The sequence below is a fragment of the Aquarana catesbeiana genome, linkage group LG12 (genome assembly GCF_042186555.1).
Source record: "Aquarana catesbeiana isolate 2022-GZ linkage group LG12, ASM4218655v1, whole genome shotgun sequence".
Taxonomy (NCBI): Eukaryota; Metazoa; Chordata; class Amphibia; order Anura; family Ranidae; genus Aquarana; species Aquarana catesbeiana.
The window spans coordinates 219,265,710-219,284,037 of NC_133335.1; the positions used below are offsets into that span (position 1 = coordinate 219,265,710).

Sequence of the window (18,328 nt, forward strand, 5' to 3'; positions counted from 1 at the left end):
GCCAAGGAATCTGCAATCTTGGCCTCTCGTTAATCTGCAACTGCCGTGATGCCGCACATATGATCCATAATGACACCAGCCATTGGAAGGTTTGACAGTTTGGTTGAGAGCACAACCAATGTGATAGCTAGCATTTATGGCATGCTGGGAATGTTAACTGTTTTTTGAAACTATCAAATCAATTGGTTTACTTCCACTTTAAAGGAAGATGTCCAAGATTAAAGATACAGTGCCTTTAAAAAGTATTCATACCCCTTGAAATTTTCCACATTTTTTCATGTTACAACCAAAAATGTAAATGTATTTTATTGGGATTTTATGTGAAAGACCAAAACAAAGTAGCACATAATTGTGAAGTAGAAGGAAAATGATAAATGGTTTTCAACATTTTTTAATAAATAAATCTGTGAAAAGTGTGGGGTACATTTGTATGGCGCCCCCCTGAGTCAATACTTTGTAGAACCTCCTTTCACTGCAATTACAGCTGCAAGTCTTTTTGGGGATGTCTCTACCAGCTTTGCACATCTAGAGTGACATTTTTGCCCATTCTTCTTTGCAAAATAGCTCAAGCTCTGTCAGATTGGATGGAGAGCGTCTGTGAACAGCAATTTTCAAGTCTTGTCACAGATTCTCAATTGGATTTAGGTCTGGACTTTGACTGGGCCATTCTAACACATGAATATGCTTTGATCTAAACAATTCCATTGTAGCTCTGGCTGTATGTTTAGAGTCGTCATTGTCCTGCTGGAAGGTGAACCTCCGCCCCAGTCTCAAGTCTTTTGCAGACTTCAACAGGTTTTCTTCTGATGCCGCGTACACACGGTCGGACTTTATGGCAGACTTTGCCCGGCGGACTTTTCGACGGACTTTCTGAATGAACGGACTTGCCTACACACAATCCACCAAAGTTCGTCGAATTCGTACGTGATGACGTACGACCGGACTAAAATAAGGAAGTTCATAGCCAGTAGCCAATAGCTGCCCCAGCGTGGCTTTTTGTCCGTCGAACTAGCATACAGACGAGCGGACTTTTCGACCGGACTCGAGTTCGACGGATAGATTTAAAACATGTTTCAAATCTAAGTCCGTCCAACTTTTGAGAAAACAAAGTCCGCTGGAGCCCACACACGATTGAATTGTCCGACGAAATCCTGTCCACCGGGCAAAGTCTGCCGTAAAGTCTGCTCGTTTTGTACGCGGCATAAGATTACACTGTATTTGGTTCCATCCATCTTTTTAATCAACTCTGACCAGCTTCCCTGTTCCTGCTGAAGAAAAGCATCCCCGCAACATGATGCTCCCACCATCATGTTTCACAGTGGGGATGGTGTGTTCAGGGTGATGTGCAGTGTTAGTTTTCGCCACACAGTGTTTTGCTTTTAAGCCAAAAAGTAAAAAATGTTGGTCTCATCTGACCAGAGCACCTTCTTCCACGTTTGCTGTGTCCCCCACATGACTTGCAAACTGCAAACAGGACTTCTTATGGCTTTCTTTCAACAATGTCTTTCTTCTTGCCACTCTTCCATAAAGGTCAGATTTGTGGAGAGCACGACTAATAGTTGTCCTGTGGACAGATTCTCCCACCTGAGCTGTGGATCTCTGCAGCTCCTCCAGAGTTACCATGGGCCTCTTGGCTGCTTCTCTGATGAATGCTCTCCTTGCCCGGCCTGTCAGTTTAGGTGGACGGCCATGTCTTGGTAGGTTTGCAGTTGTGCCATACTCTTTCCATTTTCGGATGATGGATTGAACAGAGCTCTGTGAGATGTTCAAAGCTTGGGATATTTTTTATAACCTAACCCTGCTTTAAACTTCTCCATAACTTTATCCCTGACCTGTCTGGTGTGTTCCTTGGCCTTCATGATGCTGTTTGTTCACTAAGGTTCTCTAACAAACTTCTGAGGGCTTCACAGAACAGCTGTATTTATACTGAGGTTAAATTACACACAGGTGGACTCTATTTACTGATTAGGTAACTTCTGAAGGCAATTGGTTCCACTAGATCAGGGGTAGGCCAACTCGGCCCTCCAGCTGTTTTGAAACATGAGACATTGCAAGACCCTGACAATCACAGGTATGACTCCTAGAGGCAGAGGCATGATGGGATTTGTATTTTCATCACAGCTGGAGGGCCGAGGTTGCCTACCCCAGCACTAGATTTTAGTTAGGGATATCAGAGTAAAGGGGGCTGAATACAAATGCACGGCACACTTTTCACATATTTATTTGTAAAAAAAAAAAGGAAAAAAGAATAAAATGTATAAACCATTTATCATTTTCCTTGCACTTCAGAATTATGTGCCACTTTGTGTTGGTCTATCACATAAAATCCCAATAAAATACATTTACGTTTTTGGCTGTAACATGACAAAATGTGGAAAATTTCAAGGGGTGTGAATACTTTTTCAAGGCACTGTACTACAAGCCGATCCTTCTCCTCAATGAGCTTGGCTTTCCCATAGCATGCTGTAGGATACTGGGACATCCTTATACAGGCCAAGACATGGGGCAAGGCTGGGAACTTGGATGCAGAGATGATGACACTTGAAACGTCTAGAAACATAAGAGATCTGTGGAATATTTAAAACCTGCGGCATTTTATTCTTTTTGGGTAGGCTGCCTCTTTAAGATTCATGACATTTACATCTGTACAGAAACTTACTATTTTGTCTTTCCGTTGTTAGAAATCGGAGTAATGCTTTAATCTAAAGAAAGATAAAAATGTTACATTCAATGACATTGAGAGTAAGACCAAAAAAATAAAAAAGATAATAAGAAACTTAATAAATAAAAATTATATATCACATAATAAAATATAATGATAATAAAACATAATAAAAATTATTATTAATAAAAAAAACTGCTACTATATTAAAATGCTTCACTCTTATTGGTAACAACCAATAAAACCAATAAAATTACAGCTGTCATTTTTTTAATCTGAACAAGAACTTAGACAGTCAGAATCTGGTTGCTTTATGCCAGTGGTTCTCAACCCCGTCCTCAAATACCCCCAACAGGCCATGTTTGCAGGTTTTCCTTTTGCTTGCACAGGTGCTTTAACCGCTTGCCGACCGCCGCACACACATATATGTCGGCAGATTGGCACAGGCAGGCAAATAGGCATATAGGTACGTCCCTTTAAATTTGCCGCCTTTCGGGCGCGTGCCCGCAGGTCCCGGGAACTCGATGTTCGTCGGCGGCCCGCGATTGCGGTGTGGAGAGGTAGAACAGGGAGGTGCCTATGTAAACAAGGCATTTCCCCTTTCTGCCTTGTGTCATGATAGAGATCTACTGCTCCCTGTCATCGGGAGCGGTGATCAATGTCATGTCCTAGGTAGCCCACCCCCCCCCCCCCACAGTTAGAATCACTACCTAGGACACACTTAACCACTTTCTGACTGGCGCACGCCGTTGTACGTCGGCAGAATAGCACGGCTGGGCAAATGGGCGTACAGGTAAGTCCCATTGAATTTCCCGGCGTGCCACTGCGTGTGCGGCGGCGCCCTCGCCGGCCGGGAGCTCCTTGAGTTGGGTTGCGGGTCCCGCGGACTCGATCGCCCTGGGGATGTAAACAGTATCTCCCTGTTCTGCCTAGTGACAGTGTCACTAATCTCTGCTCCCTGTCATTGGAAGCAGAGATCAGTGACGTGTCACAGCTAGCCCATCCCCCCTACAGTTAGAAAACACTCCCTAGTACTGACTTAACCCCTCCCCGCCCCCTAGTGTTTAACTCCTTCCCTGCCAGTGTCATTTACACAGTAATCAGTGCATTTTTATAGCACTGATCGCTGTATAAATGACAATGGTCCCAAAATAGTGTCAAAAGTGTCCGATCTGTCCGCCATAATGTCACAATCACAATAAAAATCGCAGATCACCACCATTACTAATAAAAAAAAAAATTAATAAAAATGCCATAAAACTATCCCCTATTTTGTAGACGCTATAACTTTTGCGCAAACCAATCAATATACACTTATTGCGATTTTTTTTTTACCAAAAAATATGTAGAAGAATACATATCGGCCTAAACTGAGGAAAAAATTTTTTTAAATATTTTTGGGGGATATTTATTATAGCAAAAAGTAAAAAATATTGCTTTTTTTTTTAAATTGTCACTCTTTTTTTTGTCTATAGCGCAAAAAATAAAAACCGCAGAGGTGATCAAATACCACCAAAAGAAAGCTCTATTTGTGGGGGAAAAAAGGATGTCAATTTTGTTTGGGTACAACGTTGCACGACCGCGCAATTGTCAGTTAAATGGACGCAGTGCCGCATCGCAAAAAGTGCTCTGGTCAGGAAGGGGGTAAAATCTTTCGGGGCTGAAGAGGTTAAATCAGAGTCAATGACTTGGTATTTTGGATAGCTATTTTATCTAAGAGAAATTCCCAAAACAGGGCCTGTTTGGGGGGACTTGAGAACAGGGTTGAGAACCACTGCTTTAGGCCAAAGACACTTTACTCCAGTTTCTATACAGAAAATCCGGTGTGGCTCCCGATATCACCAAGGACACTTACCTGTACAGTAAAGCTTCACCTCTGTTGTTTGCGATGGAGAAGAAGCCACTGTGTGGGGAGAAATCCATTGCACGGGCCAGGTGAATTCTTTTCCTCTTGCCTTGTACCGGAAAGTTTGAAAAGACTGTAAAGGAGGGAATGTGAACCTGGCAGGAAAATAACAAAAACAGATCAATTACCACCATCAGGAAACATTACAAGATCCACATGTGAGGCGAAAAGCCCCACTTCCTTCTACTCCACGGAAACTGAACCCTAGTCACATAGATTGTCCAAAGAGCAGGCAAGACTCACGGTGCGCATGAGAAGCTGCACCAGAGCTCTGAAGCACTCTTCACAGCATTGGGCAAGGCCTATCTGACATATCAATGCACAAAAAGATCACACTACATTCAGGTATCAGGTCAGATACTTAGATTTCAGCACAGACATTTGTCCACGTGTTCTATGCAGCCACTGCATCGGAATGGACATGAATGAAACCCCCGTGCCTCCCTGTGTGGGCAAAGAGAGCCCTCGCATGGGTGTCCGCTGTATAATACACATGTGTACAATGACTTGGCTGTCACCAGATCACATGCCCCTATTGGAAGATCCTCTACTGTGACTCCAGGCACTACCGTAAAGGTTGTACTCATTTCTTTCTACCCTGGTGTCAGTGGTCATCAGGACAAATAGAGAGGGTGCATATCCCTAGTGGAGACACAGCAGTAAGAAACTGATGGAAATTTAAAGTGATTGTAAAGGAAAAAAAAAAAAAAAAAAAACCATGTCTATACTTAGCGGCCTGATCCTCCTCTTCTCGGGTCCCTCGCCGGTGCTCCTGGCTCCTGCTCTCTTGCTGGTGCCCCCAAAAGAAAGCAGATTCCTACCTGTGCGGGCTGCTCCTGAGACCCGCTGCTGCATCCATTGACACAGAGGGACTTGGGCAGCCCCCCCCCCCCCCCCCTATTAATCTGCCCAGGGAGGAGGGACAAAGCCAGGAAATCCGGAGCTCTCATGCACAGCGCTGGATCGCGATGGGGCTCAGGTAAGTAAAAAGGGGGGGGGGTTAGGGGGGAGTCTGACACAGAAGGGATTTTTTTTACCCTAAAAAACCTTGAGGCTTAAGAACCACTTTAAAGTGGTTGTAAGCCCTTCCATATACCAAATTCAAGTGACTGGCCTCAGGTGATAGAGATGAAAAAAAAAAAAAAAAACTCCTAGGTAAGTTGTATCTGTTTACCTGCACTCTTCTCTTCTCTACAATAATTCAAAGCGCAGAATCTTTAAAGCTTGTGTGAATGTTCAGAAAAAGGGGGTGGAGAGCTGAAGTTACTCTGCAGAGCTCAGTGAAGAGAGTTGATTGCAGGAAAGAGACCACACACATACACACTTCACACTCACACACACTTACCACTTCATACACACACTAACAGAGCTGAGGCTTCAACCCGCTGGAGCCACCTCTCCTGTCACCATTTTTCTCTTGGTGTCAGGAAAACTTGTCAGAATGGACACAAGCCGATAGCAGAGGAACAAAGCAGCAGTCTGGGGGCTGAACACCTGCGATGAGGTGGTTGTCACGAGATTCATGATGGATTTTAGCGGTTTTGGGTTTGTGTTTTGCAGACAGGCTTCAACCCGCTGGAGCCACCTCTCCTGTCACCATTTTTCTCTTGGTGTCAGGAAAACTTGTCAGAATGGACACAAGCCGATAGCAGAGGAACAAAGCAGCAGACAGAAATGACCCTTTGTGCTCTGGATTGAGACAAGTGCACACTATAAAGCATGGGTGCTCAACCTGTGGCCCTCCAGCTGTTGCAGAACTACAAGTCCCATCATACCTCAGCCTTTGGGAGTCATGCTTGTAACCGTCAGCCTTGCAATGCCTCATGGTTCCGCATCAGCTGGAGGGCCCCAGGTTGAGCACCCATGCAATAGAGGAATAAGCTTTGCTCATATTTCTTATCTGAGGTTTACAACCATTTTTACCTTTCCACATTGCATTAAAAAAAAATGAGACATATTTTGTCTCTCAGTCCACTTGATAAGTGTCAGAACAGAGAACACAAATCTCCCTTACTAATTTGACAGCGTCGTCCATCGTGTGAGACGCCACGGCTAAGATTTCAGTCTGGGGGCTGAACACCTGCGATGAGGTGGTTGTCACGAGATTCATGATGGATTTTAGCGGTTTTGGGTTTGTGTTTTGCAGACAGTCTTCGTAGTTGTAGATATTCACCACCCCGGAGCTGGAGCTGAAAAATAAATCTCGAGTCAGACAATGCCTGTGCACTACAGGGTATAAAGGGGAAGAGGTTTAAAACAAATCAGCATGGTCAAAGAGGCAGAATCCTCTTAAAGCGTATCTAAACCCAAGAATAAAAGTTATATTGCAGCTACTAGTTCTTAGGATGTGATGGCTGCCTTAGTTTTTCTTTAGGCTCCCCCCCCCCTTTTCTTTCATCAGGTGATCTTCCCAGTAACACATTTCTCATCCTAGGGTGACAACACTCACTGTACTATATCTATGGAGGAATAGTGTTGTCACTCTGGAAAAACAGAACTATAAACACCACCCCATCTGTTTTCAAAAACATAGGTGGGAGGTATTCTGTAGCCCACAGAGACAGCTAGGAACAGTGTTAAGAGATAACAGGCAGCATAGACAGAGAGCACAGGAAGTTTTCCACTTATAAGATTTCTGGCAGGACCAATAGATTTATTTGCACTTATTAACCGCTTCAGCCCCGGAAGATTTTACCCCCTTCCTGACCAGAGCACTTTTTGCGATGCAGCACTGCGTCGCTTTAACTGGACTTTTGTGCGGTCGTGCGATGTTGCATACAAACAAAATTGACGTCCTTTTTTCCCCACAAATAGAGATTTCTTTTGGTGGTATTTGATCACCTCTGCGGTTTTTATTTTTTGTGTTATAAACAAAAAAAATAGCAACAATTTTGGAAAAAAAAAAAAAAAAAAAAAAACAGTATTTTTTTACTTTTTGCTATAATAAATATCCCCCAAAAATATATGAAAAAAAACCCAAATTTTTTCCTCAGTTTAGGCCGATATGTATTCTTCTACATATTTTTGGTTAAAAAAATAAAATAAATAAAAAAAAAAAAAATCGCAATAAGCGTATATTGATTGGTTTGCCCAAAAGTTATAGTGTCTACAAAATAGGGGATAGTTTTATGGCATTTTTTATGATTTTTTTTTTTTTTTAATTATTATTAGTAATGGCGGCAATCTGCGATTTTTATCGGGACTGCGATATTATGGCGGACACATCGGACACGATTTTGGGACCATTGTCATTTATACAGCAATCAGTGCTATAAAATACACTGATTACTGTGTAAATTACACCGGCAGGGAAAGGGTTAAACACTAGGGGGGGATCAAGGTGTTAAGTGTGTCCTAGAGAGTGATTCTAACTGTAGGGGGGTGGGCTTCCACTCACATGACAGGGAGCAGAGATTTCTGTCATGTCACAAGGCAGAACAGGGAAATGTCTTGTTTACATAGGCATCTCTCCGTTCTGCGGCTCCATGACATGATCGCCAGGAGAGCGGTGGACACAGAGTCCGCGGGCACGGTCACGCTGTACGCGCTAGCCCTGCCAATTAAAAGGGGACGTACAGGTACGCCCATTTGCCCACCACTGCCATTGTGCCGACGTATATCAGAGTTTCAGCCGCAATTTATTATTTAATTTTTTTAAAGTCAGCAGCTACATGTACTGTAGCTGCTTACTTTTAATAAAGATACTTACCTGTCCAGGGAACCCGCGACGTCGGCCCCCGCGCCGCCATTTCAGCTAAGGGAGCCATCAGGCTTCACAGCCGGTTTCCTACTGTGGATGCGCGAGGTGCGCGGTGCTTTGTGAATGGCCAGGTCTTCTTCCGGGACACACACAGGTCCCAGAAGACAGCGGGGGGGGGGGGGGGGGTGGTGGTGAAGGAGGCGGGCTCGCCGCAGAAGAGGACATGACGTCCTGCGCCACGGTCAAGATAGAATGCAAGTACATTTAGTACTTCAAAAAAGGTAGGAAAAAAGAAAAAATTATCTCCAATAACGAGGGGTGGTCTTTCGTTTAAGACCACCTTGTAAAAGTGGGTGGAACTCCGCTTTAAACAGATAAAACAAATTTGTATTTTAATGGTATATTACAGACAAGGGAGCAAATAAGAGAAGTTATTATTGACTTTATATTATAATTAAGTCATTATTAACCCTTCAGACTCAGCTGATCACAGATCGGGATAAGGGGCCAATCAAAGCGGCCCTTTACCACGTGATCAGCTGTGTACAATGACAGCTGATCAGAATGTAAACACAAGCCGGTTATGAGCTTTCCTTTCCCCATGCTCACAGCGTGAGGAGGGGAGAAGAGAGCTGATAACCAGCTTGTGTTGTAGGGCACTGATCATCAGCACCGCCCATCAGCGAAGGAGAAAAATTACTTGTTTGCAATTTTTTAACAAACCAAGAAAAAAATATTGTATTTTTTTTTTTTTTTTAAATCGTTGTTCTTTTTTCGTTTGTTTAGCAAAAAAAAAAAAAAAAAACCCAGTGGTGATTAAATACCACCAAAAGAAAGCTTTATTTGTGTGAAAAAAAGATAAAAATTTAGTTTGGGTACAGCGTTGCATGACCGCGCAATTGCCATTTAAAACGTGACAGCGTTGAAAGCTGAAAATTGGCCTAGGCAGGAGGAAGGGGGTGAAAGTGCCCGGTAGGTAAGCGGTTAAGGTGTGACTACAGATTGAAAGTTCTTGTGTCCAGCATTCAGCTTTAATTGGCATGGGACTGAGCTTCTATTAATGACCATCACTATGTCGTGCTTACCCACAGGATACAAAGTGACCGTTCTTTGACAGTGCTAAAGACGTCTCACATAAGCTGCCATCGTCTTGAAATCGGTTAAGGCAGCGCCTGCTTTTAACATCCCAAACATACACCTCACCGTCACCTAAAGTAGAAGAGGATGAAAAATAAAAAGAAATAAGAGGGCGCCAACCCAAACTTCCTTTAATCTCGTGCAGCTGCCCCCCTTTTTTTTGTTTCAATCAATCATTTTTATAGAATTTTTCATTATACAACAAAAAAAAACAAAAACAAAACAAAAAAAAACACACATAAAAAGTTCTATCACATAACCCCACCCATCATTGCTGCAATAATAATAAAAAAAAAAAAAAATCCATCCATGTTCGCTCTCACCAAAACTATATTTCAATTGTTACTCAACCCCCTTAGGGCTCTTTCACATGGAGGATCCGTATGTCCGTGTTTCATCCTTCCGTTTTCAGATGAAACGGACATACATTCATCCCTATGGAGCGTCGGATGTCAGCGGTGACATGTCCGCTGACATCCGACCTGCTCTGATCCGAAAAGTGTAGCGGAGGAAAACCCTACTTTTCCATCCGTTTTCGGATCACATCGGGTGACGATGGACTCTACGGTCCGTCATCATCCGATCCCCCATAGGGGAGAGCGGCGCTCTGACAGGTCCGTCGCTGCACAGTGTGCAGCGACGGACCTGTCATTTTCCTGCTCAGCGGGGATCGGTGGAACGATCCCCGCTGAGCAAGCGGGTGTTCACGGGGCGGATCATCACTGATCCACCCCGTGTGAAAGAGCCCTTACTTTATTACTCCAAAATAGTGCAAATATTCATATATAGTTGTTTCCCACAAAAATTACACCTCACCGTCACCTAAAGCAGAAGAGGATGAAAAATAAAATAATAAGAGGGCGCCAACCCAAATTTCTTTTAATCTCGTGCAGCTGCCCCTTTAAATGCAAACACAACTATGAATATATGTAATGTAAAGATAGGTGCTACTCTTTAACCACTTGACAACTGGGCACTTAAACCCCCTTCCTAACCAGACCAATTTTCAGCTTTCGGTGCTCTGACACTTTGAATGACAATTACTCAGTCATGCAACACTGTACCCATATGAATTTTTTGTCCTTTTTTTCGCACAAAATAGGATTTTTTATTACAGCTTACCTGTAAAATCCTTTTCTTTCGACGGACATCACGGGACACAGAGCCACAGTAATTACTGATGGGTTATAGGGTATCACTAGGTATTGGACACTGGTCACACCCTAATCAGGAAGTTCAACCCCCTATATAACCCCTCCCCTTCCAGGGATACCTCAGTTTTGTAGCAAAGCAGTATAGGTGTATTAGAAGAGGGGCGGGACCTCTGTGTCCCGTGATGTCCGTCGAAAGAAAAGGATTTTACAGGTAAGCTGTAATAAAAAATCCTATTTTCTTTTCTCGGACATCACGGGACACAGAGCCACAGTAATTACTGATGGGATGTCCCAAAGCAATGCCAACTGAGGGGGGGGAATCACAACCAAGTAGGGTGCTATCAGACCTGAGGACCTTGTACCGCTGTCTGCAGCACACTACGCCCAAAGGCGATATCCTCATGCCTTCTCACATCCACCTGATAGAATCTGGTGAATGTATGAACTGAAGACCAGGTTGCGGCCTTGCAGATCTGAGCCATAGAGGCCCGGTGATGCACTGCCCAAGAAGCACCAATAGCCCTTGTGGAATGTGCCTTGATCTGAAACGGGGGAACCTTCCGTTTCAAACCGTAAGCTTGAATAATCAACTGTCGAATCCATTTAGAAATGGTCGCTTTTGACGCTGCCTGTCCTCTATTGGGACCCTCCGGCAGCACGAACAAGACATCCGTCTTGCGAATCTGAGCAGTTGCCTCCAGATAGGTCTTGACTGCTCTTACTACATCCAAAGAATGTAATGACCTTTCTTCCGAAGAACAAGGTTCTGGAAAAAAGGAAGGTAGCACAATGTCTTGGTTTAGATGAAAATCTGAAACCACCTTCGTAAAAAAACTAGGATGAGGGCGCAGTACCACTCTATCCTTGTGTATAATCAAGTAAGGCTCTTTACAGGGAAGAGCTGCTATTTCTGATACTCTTCTAGCAGAAGAGATGGCCACCAGAAAAATTAGTTTCCTCGTCAGTAAGACCAAAGGAATCTGACGTATTGGTTCAAAAGGTTGTTTCTGTAACACCGATAGAACCAAGTTCAAGTCCCAGGGGTTTAGGGGCGCCTTAACCGGAGGATTAAGACGCATCACCCCCTGTATAAAGTTTCGGATCAGAGAATGCGAAGCAAGCGGCCGTTGAAACAACACTGATAAGGCCGACACCTGGCCCTTGATGGCACTCAAGGCCAGCTTCATCTCTAATCTTAATTGTAGAAAATCCAGAATTCTACCTATGACATATTTCCTGGGATGCCAACCCCTGGATTCACACCAGGATACATAAGCTTTCCAGACACTATGATAAATCATTCTGGAAGCTGGCTTCCTTGCCTTGATCAAGGTAGATATGACAGGACCTGAAAGCCCACGATTTTTCAGAACGTGGGATTCAATAGCCCACCCGTCAAATCTAGCATTTGTGAGGCAGGCTGGAACACCGGACCTTGAGCTAACAGGTCTGGGTGTATCGGTAGGGTCCACCGGGAACCCACCATCATCCCTGCTATTTCTGCTTATCAGGTTCTTCTGGACCAAACGGGGGCCACCAGAAGTGCCGACTTCCCTTCTTGCCTGAGTCTGCGAAGGAGCCGTGGCAGTAGCAGAATGGGAGGGAATGCATAAATCGGTGAGAGCCGATGCCACGGAATCACCAACGCATCCGTCCTGCCTGCAAGAGGATCCCAGGCAACCGGTAGGAAGGATTTCCCCTTCTGTAGGTTTTCGGGTATGAGCCATCAACTGAGGCTCTGACGCATCGCATGCGATAGGTGCATTGGAAAGTTTAATGCCTGCACCTTCCTGTTCCAGGTCAACAGAATACTGTGTTACAACAGTTCTGCTTGGAACTGCGCATAGGGAACTGCTTCGAATGAAGTCACCATCTTCCCCTGCAGCCTTATACAAAGGCGGACAGAAAGACCCTTCTTGGCCCTGACTGTCAGAATCAGCTCCCTTAGAGCAGTGATCTTTGCCTGCAGACACTTCAGTTAAGCAGGAAAACTGGGCACATATAGGCCTGCATCTCTGATGCCTATTGATATCAGAAATTCTCCTCCCTGCAGGACGGAGATTACTGTCTGAATTGATTCCAAACGAAAGGACTGCATCCTTGGGAATCGTTTCAGATCTCTCAAATCCAAAATGGGTCTGTCGTCCCCATTTGGTTTTCGGACCATAGAAAGATTGGAACAAAGTCTCAATCCTTGATCCTTTGTGGGAACCCCCACAATGACCTCTTGCGACAAAAGTCGCTTTATCGCTAGAAGGAGCGACTGCTTCTCTTCTGGCTTTCTGGGAACACCTGATCTGAGGAAACGAGGAGAGGGACATTCTTGGAACTCCAGTCTGTACCCTACGGTTACCGTGGAGATCACCCATCTGTCCTGGAAGTCCTTCTGCCAGGGCCCTGAGAGCTGCAGCAGTCTTTCCCCCCACTCGAGCAAGCGGGGAGCCCCTTCATGAAGAGGTCTTAGTGTCTTGCTTAGAAGACCTTTTCCCCCAGGATTTCTTGTGTCCCTGGGGTTGACTCTTGTTTCTTGCCCCATACGGAGGAGACCCTCGTGACTGCCTGGAGGCTGATGCCCCTGGCGCTGGGGAAAGAGTCCGTTTAAAAGAGGGACGCTTACTCTTCTTCTTACCAGGTAAGAGAGTGCTTTTCCCACAGGAGATCATCTTGATATAATTATCCAAGTCCTCTCCAAACAACCTTTCACCACGGAAGGGAAACCCAGCCAGTAGCTTCTTACATGGTGCTTCGGCTGACCAGTTTTTCAACCATAAGATTCTACGTATATGCACCAACCCAAGCAAGAGGCGAGAGGTTTGCACGATAGAATCTCTAATGGCATCAACAGCATAACATAAAGCCGCAGGAAGGTTAGCAAACCCCTGGGCCTGCTGTTCAGGTAATACTTTGATGACCTGTTTAACATGGTCTCTTAAGTATTGACAGACTCCAATCGCTGCTACTGCAGGTTGGGCCACTGATCCTGCTAAAGAGAACACATCTTTCAATAAGAAGTCCATCTTTTTATCCACAGGATCTTTGAGCATCTGAGCGTTGTCTACAGGACAAGTCAGATTACTATTTACAGAGGAAATGGCCGCATCAATGGCCGGTATTCCCCACCTCTTAATAAACTTTTCTTCCATAGGATAAAGTGTAGAAAACTTTTTCGGCGGAAGAAATCGCTTATCTGGGTGATCCCACTCAGAATAAAGCAGCTTTTCAAGTAAATTATGAACAGGAAAAGCATGTGCTGCTTGGAAAGGTTTCAGTGACCCCAAAGCAAAAGAGGTTTCTGTAGTAGTTTCAGGTAGGGACAACTTAAATGTGGAGCGGACCAAACCAGTGAGGATCTGCACTAAGACTTTTTCCTCTTGGGAAGTCGCAGAGGGTCGCTCTCCACCTGAATCCTCCGAAGAGGAATCATCTGTCCCATCCCGATCCTCTGAAAGGGATTCATCTCCTTTATCCCAGAGCTCCTCTGACTGAGGGTCTTGGGAAGCAGAGGAAGGCCTTGTGCGTTTTCTTTCACTGCGTGAAGATGTAATCGCGGCCATTAGCTTTTTCTCTAATCCAGAAATGGTTGAGGAAAAAACTTCTTGTGTAATGTACACAGGGGCTGAAGTGCCGGCAGCAGATGTAGCCCCTAACCCCAATGGCTCTCCCTGTCCAGCTGCCCCTGGTCCCTCAGGAGGGGATGGTGTAGCAGACAGGGGGTCCTCAGAACCTAAACGAGACCCCCTAGTGCCTCTGGTTCTTGGGGTGCTTGAACCTCTTCTACCCATAGTGCAAAGCAACAAGGTGTGAGGTATCAAAAGCGAACACTGACTGCTGAGCGATGTAGTCTGGCTAAAAGCCTTGCTACCAAATGCCCAGTCCGGTGTTCTTTAGTAAATGCAGCCTAGGGGAATGCCTGTGTCCCACCTTACATGCGACTGTCAGCTCTGTGTCTCTCCAAAGCTCAGAGCACCTGTACAGTGTGCTTTAAATGGCCATGCTTTCTGGCACTGTGGGCGTCTGGGCACGCTGACGCTGTGCTGACGCCCCGCCCCCCCTCGTTTTTGAAAAATGAGCGCTTCCCGTGCGAGCCGACCCTTTCTGACAAGTCTGAAGGGAGGCTGGGGTTGGGGGAATAAGGAGGAGGCCGGCAGTGGTGGGCCCTGCATTGCAATGCGGCTTCGGTGGCGGCGGCGGCGGCAGCGGCTGTGACAGTGCGGTCTCACCCGCCTTACAGCATACCTGAGCCTTTCCCTAGCCTGGGGGGACCATCCCAGCAGAGAAAACCCCCCACCATCTACCTTTGGAGCTGGAGGAAGAGCTAATGCAGCGGACGCTGAGACAGATCAAACATGAAAAGGTTTGTGCTCTTGGCAGCCCCCGGTGGTCACAATAGGCACAGCATGCATTCACCTTAAAGGAGAAAAGCCACTAGAATTAAAATTCTGTGGAATCTCCTCTTACCTTATCCAGGCCGCAGGGTTCAGTTTACACAGACCCAGCCTTCGCCTCTCACGGTGGGCTCCGTTTGTGGAAAAACCGTCAGAGACTGGGGCCCCCATCAGTAGGGGGATCCTTCAGTTCTGGGCCTGTAAAGCACCTCGCCAGAAATTAGGAAGTTTAAAGCCATTTTCTGATCCGCGGGTCCAGCTCTCTAAAAAGAGAAGCGTTACAGGTAAAACCTCGTTTCTTCGGACACGAGGCCCGGGTACCATCCAATTCGGCCATGAAAAGACACTTTGAATGGATCCGGTCGCCTGGCTTGCCCCAGTATAGGATCTTAGGATATTCCTTTTGGAGCTTCAGCACAGGACATCTTTACACGTCCATCACCTAAGACACTGGTGTAAAAACTGAGGTATCCCTGGAAGGGGAGGGGTTATATAGGGGGTTGAACTTCCTGATAGGGTGTGACCAGTGTCCAATCACCAGTGATACCCTATAACCCATCAGTAATTACTGTGGCTCTGTGTCCCGTGATGTCCGAGAAAAGAAATAGAGCTTTCTTTTGGTGGTATTTAATCACCGTTGGGTTTTTTATTTTTTGCACTATAAATCAAAAAAGACTGAAAATTCGGTAAAAAAAAAAAAATTTTAAATTTTAAAAATGTTAAAATTTATTGGCAGAGTATTGCACATTATTGCAGAGTATGGGCACAGAGCAGCGCTGTGGGCACTACAGATCCAGCCCACAGCGCTGCTCGGTACAGAGAGGGGAGGGAGGAACCGGCGCCGGTTTGATTACAAGTGATCGCTCCGTCATTTGATGTTTGCGGTCACGGATGTTTGCAGGAGCACGCCCCAGGGGGCGCGCGAGAGCAACATTCTGGGAGGACGTCCATGGACGCCCACCCAGAATAAGCCGACCGTGCTGTAGCCGTCTTTCGGCTATGGCCCGGTCGGCAAGTGGTTAAAACTCTATATGTGAAAATATATATAACAATTATCCATATGAATTATAGTACCACAAACACAACTCAAATAGTGTCTATAGATATGTGAAATAAATTCCCATATAGGTTATGATACCACAAAAACTGCTCAAATAGTGTTCAGAAATATGTGAAGTAATTCCCATACACCATGTCTTTAAATACACTATATTGTCAAAAGTATTGGGACGCCTGCCTTTACACACACATGAACTTTAATGGCATCCCAGTCTTAGTCCGTAGGGTTCAATATTGAGTTGGCCCACCCTTTACAGCTATAACAGCTTCAACTCTTCTGGGAAGACTGTCCACAAGGTTTAGGAGTGTGTCTATGGGAATGTTTGACCAGTCTTCCAGAAGCGCATTAGTGAAGTCAGGCACTGATGTTGGATGAGAAGGCCTGGCTCGCAGTCTCCACTCCAATTCATCCCAAAGGTGTTTTCTATCAGGTTGAGGTCAGGACTCTATGCAGGCCAGTCAAGTTCCTTCACCCCAAACTCGCTCATCCATGTCTTTATGGACCTTGCTTTGTGCACTGGTGCGCAGTCATGTTGGAACAGGAAGGGGCCATCCCCAAACTGTTCCCACAAAGTTGGGAGCATGAAATTGTCCAAAATGTTTTGGTATGCTGACACCTTAAAGTAGGAGTCCACCCTTAACACTAAAATCCCTGCATCTACAGACATCGACGATCTAACACTAACTTTCTAACATACCTTTTCTGAAGCCAATCTGGTCCCTTGCTGAGCTGTCAGCCGCGGCTTCGCTATGGAGGTGGGTGCAGAGGACACGTCTGAAAATAGAAGCTCCATAGTAAGTCTATGGGTGACATCACTCCCCATTCATTTCACAACCGTTGTCGGCTGTGTCCTCTGCAGAGCTTCTGCCGCTGGAGACCAGATCGGATCAGCTTGAAAAAAGGTTATGTATGCAGATTTCTCCTTTACAGGGCTAGATAGGTTAGTGTTAGATCTTGGATGTCTATAGATGTAGGGATTTTAGTGTTAGGCTGGACTTACACTTTAAGACTTCCTGTCACTGGAACTAATAATAATAAAAATAATACATTTTATTTATAGTGCCCTTTACATCAAAGAGTCTCAAAGTGTTACAGGTTAAAAGAAAAACAAAAAAAACAAAAAAAAACTAAGGGGCCAAGTCCAACCCCTGAAAAACAACCCCACACCATAATCCCCCCTCCACCAAATGATTTGGAGGGGTGGCCCAATACCTTTGGCAATATAGTGTAGATGAGCGAGTTTGGGGTGGAGGAACTTGACTGGCCTGCACAAAGTCCTGACTTCAACCCGATAGAACAGCTTTGGGATGATTTAGAGTGGAGACTGCGAGCCAGGCCTTCTCATCCAACATCAGTGCCTGACCTCACAAACGTGCTTCTGGAAGAATGGTCAAACATTCCCATAGACACACTCCTAAACCTTGTGGACAGCCTTCCCAGAAGAGTTGAAGCTGTTATAGCTGCAAAGGGAGGGCCAACTCAATATTGAACCCTATGGACTAATGCCCCGTACACACGGTCGGACTTTGTTCGGACATTCCGACAACAAAATCCATGGATTTTTTCCGACGGATGTTGGCTCAAACTTGTCTTGCATACACACGGTCACACAAAGTTGTCGGAAAATCCGATCGTTCTAAATGCGGTGACCTAAAACACGTACATCGGGACTATAAACGGGGCAGTGGCCAATAGCTTTCATCTCTTTATTTATTCTGAGCATGCGTGGCACTTTGTGCGTCGGATTTGTGTACACACGATCGGAAATTTCGACAACGGATTTTGTTGTCGGAAAATTTTATAGCCTGCTCTCAAACTTTGTGTGTCGGAAAATCCAATGGAAAATGTGTGATGGAGCCCACACACGGTCGGAATTTCCAACAACAAGGTCCTATCACACATTTTCCGTCGGAAAATCCGACCGTGTGTACGGGGCATTAGACTGGGATGCCATTATAGTTCATGTGTGTGTAAAGTCAGGTGTACCAATACTTTTTGCAATACAGTGCATCAGTGATAGGCTATTCTTTCTTCAATCCAAATGCGCGACACTAACGCGTTTCAACCAAAGCCTTACTCATGCTATGAGTAAGGCTTCAACCGAAACACATTAGATGTTACTGCTGTATCCAATAAAGAATTGTTGCAATGGTCGTTATCGAGTAGCCGGCTTTATTGTATTGCAGGATTGTTGCTACCATTAACCACTTAAAGAGCGCCCACTGCATATATACTGCGGCTGTGCGGCTCTATTGCGCGAAAACGTACCTGTACATGATTTCATGTAATAGATACTGCGGGCATGTGCGCGCTGCTAGAGGGGG

General features: G+C 45.2%; 1 protein-coding gene across 2 annotated transcripts in view; it reads right to left on the reverse strand.

The window, feature by feature from the left end:
- UTP18 (UTP18 small subunit processome component) overlaps positions 1-18,328 on the reverse strand; it is a 72,539-nt gene that overhangs the window by 12,160 nt on the left and 42,051 nt on the right. For both annotated transcript variants that reach the window (XM_073606691.1, XM_073606690.1), the window contains exons 11-14: positions 9,354-9,477; positions 6,583-6,757; positions 4,518-4,663; positions 2,660-2,702 (exon numbers count right to left, since the gene is read on the reverse strand). In XM_073606691.1, the coding sequence (XP_073462792.1) occupies positions 2,678-2,702; positions 4,518-4,663; positions 6,583-6,757; positions 9,354-9,477 (470 nt within the window). In that variant the 3' untranslated portion in view covers positions 2,660-2,677. The remainder of the gene's footprint in view (positions 1-2,659; positions 2,703-4,517; positions 4,664-6,582; positions 6,758-9,353; positions 9,478-18,328) is intronic.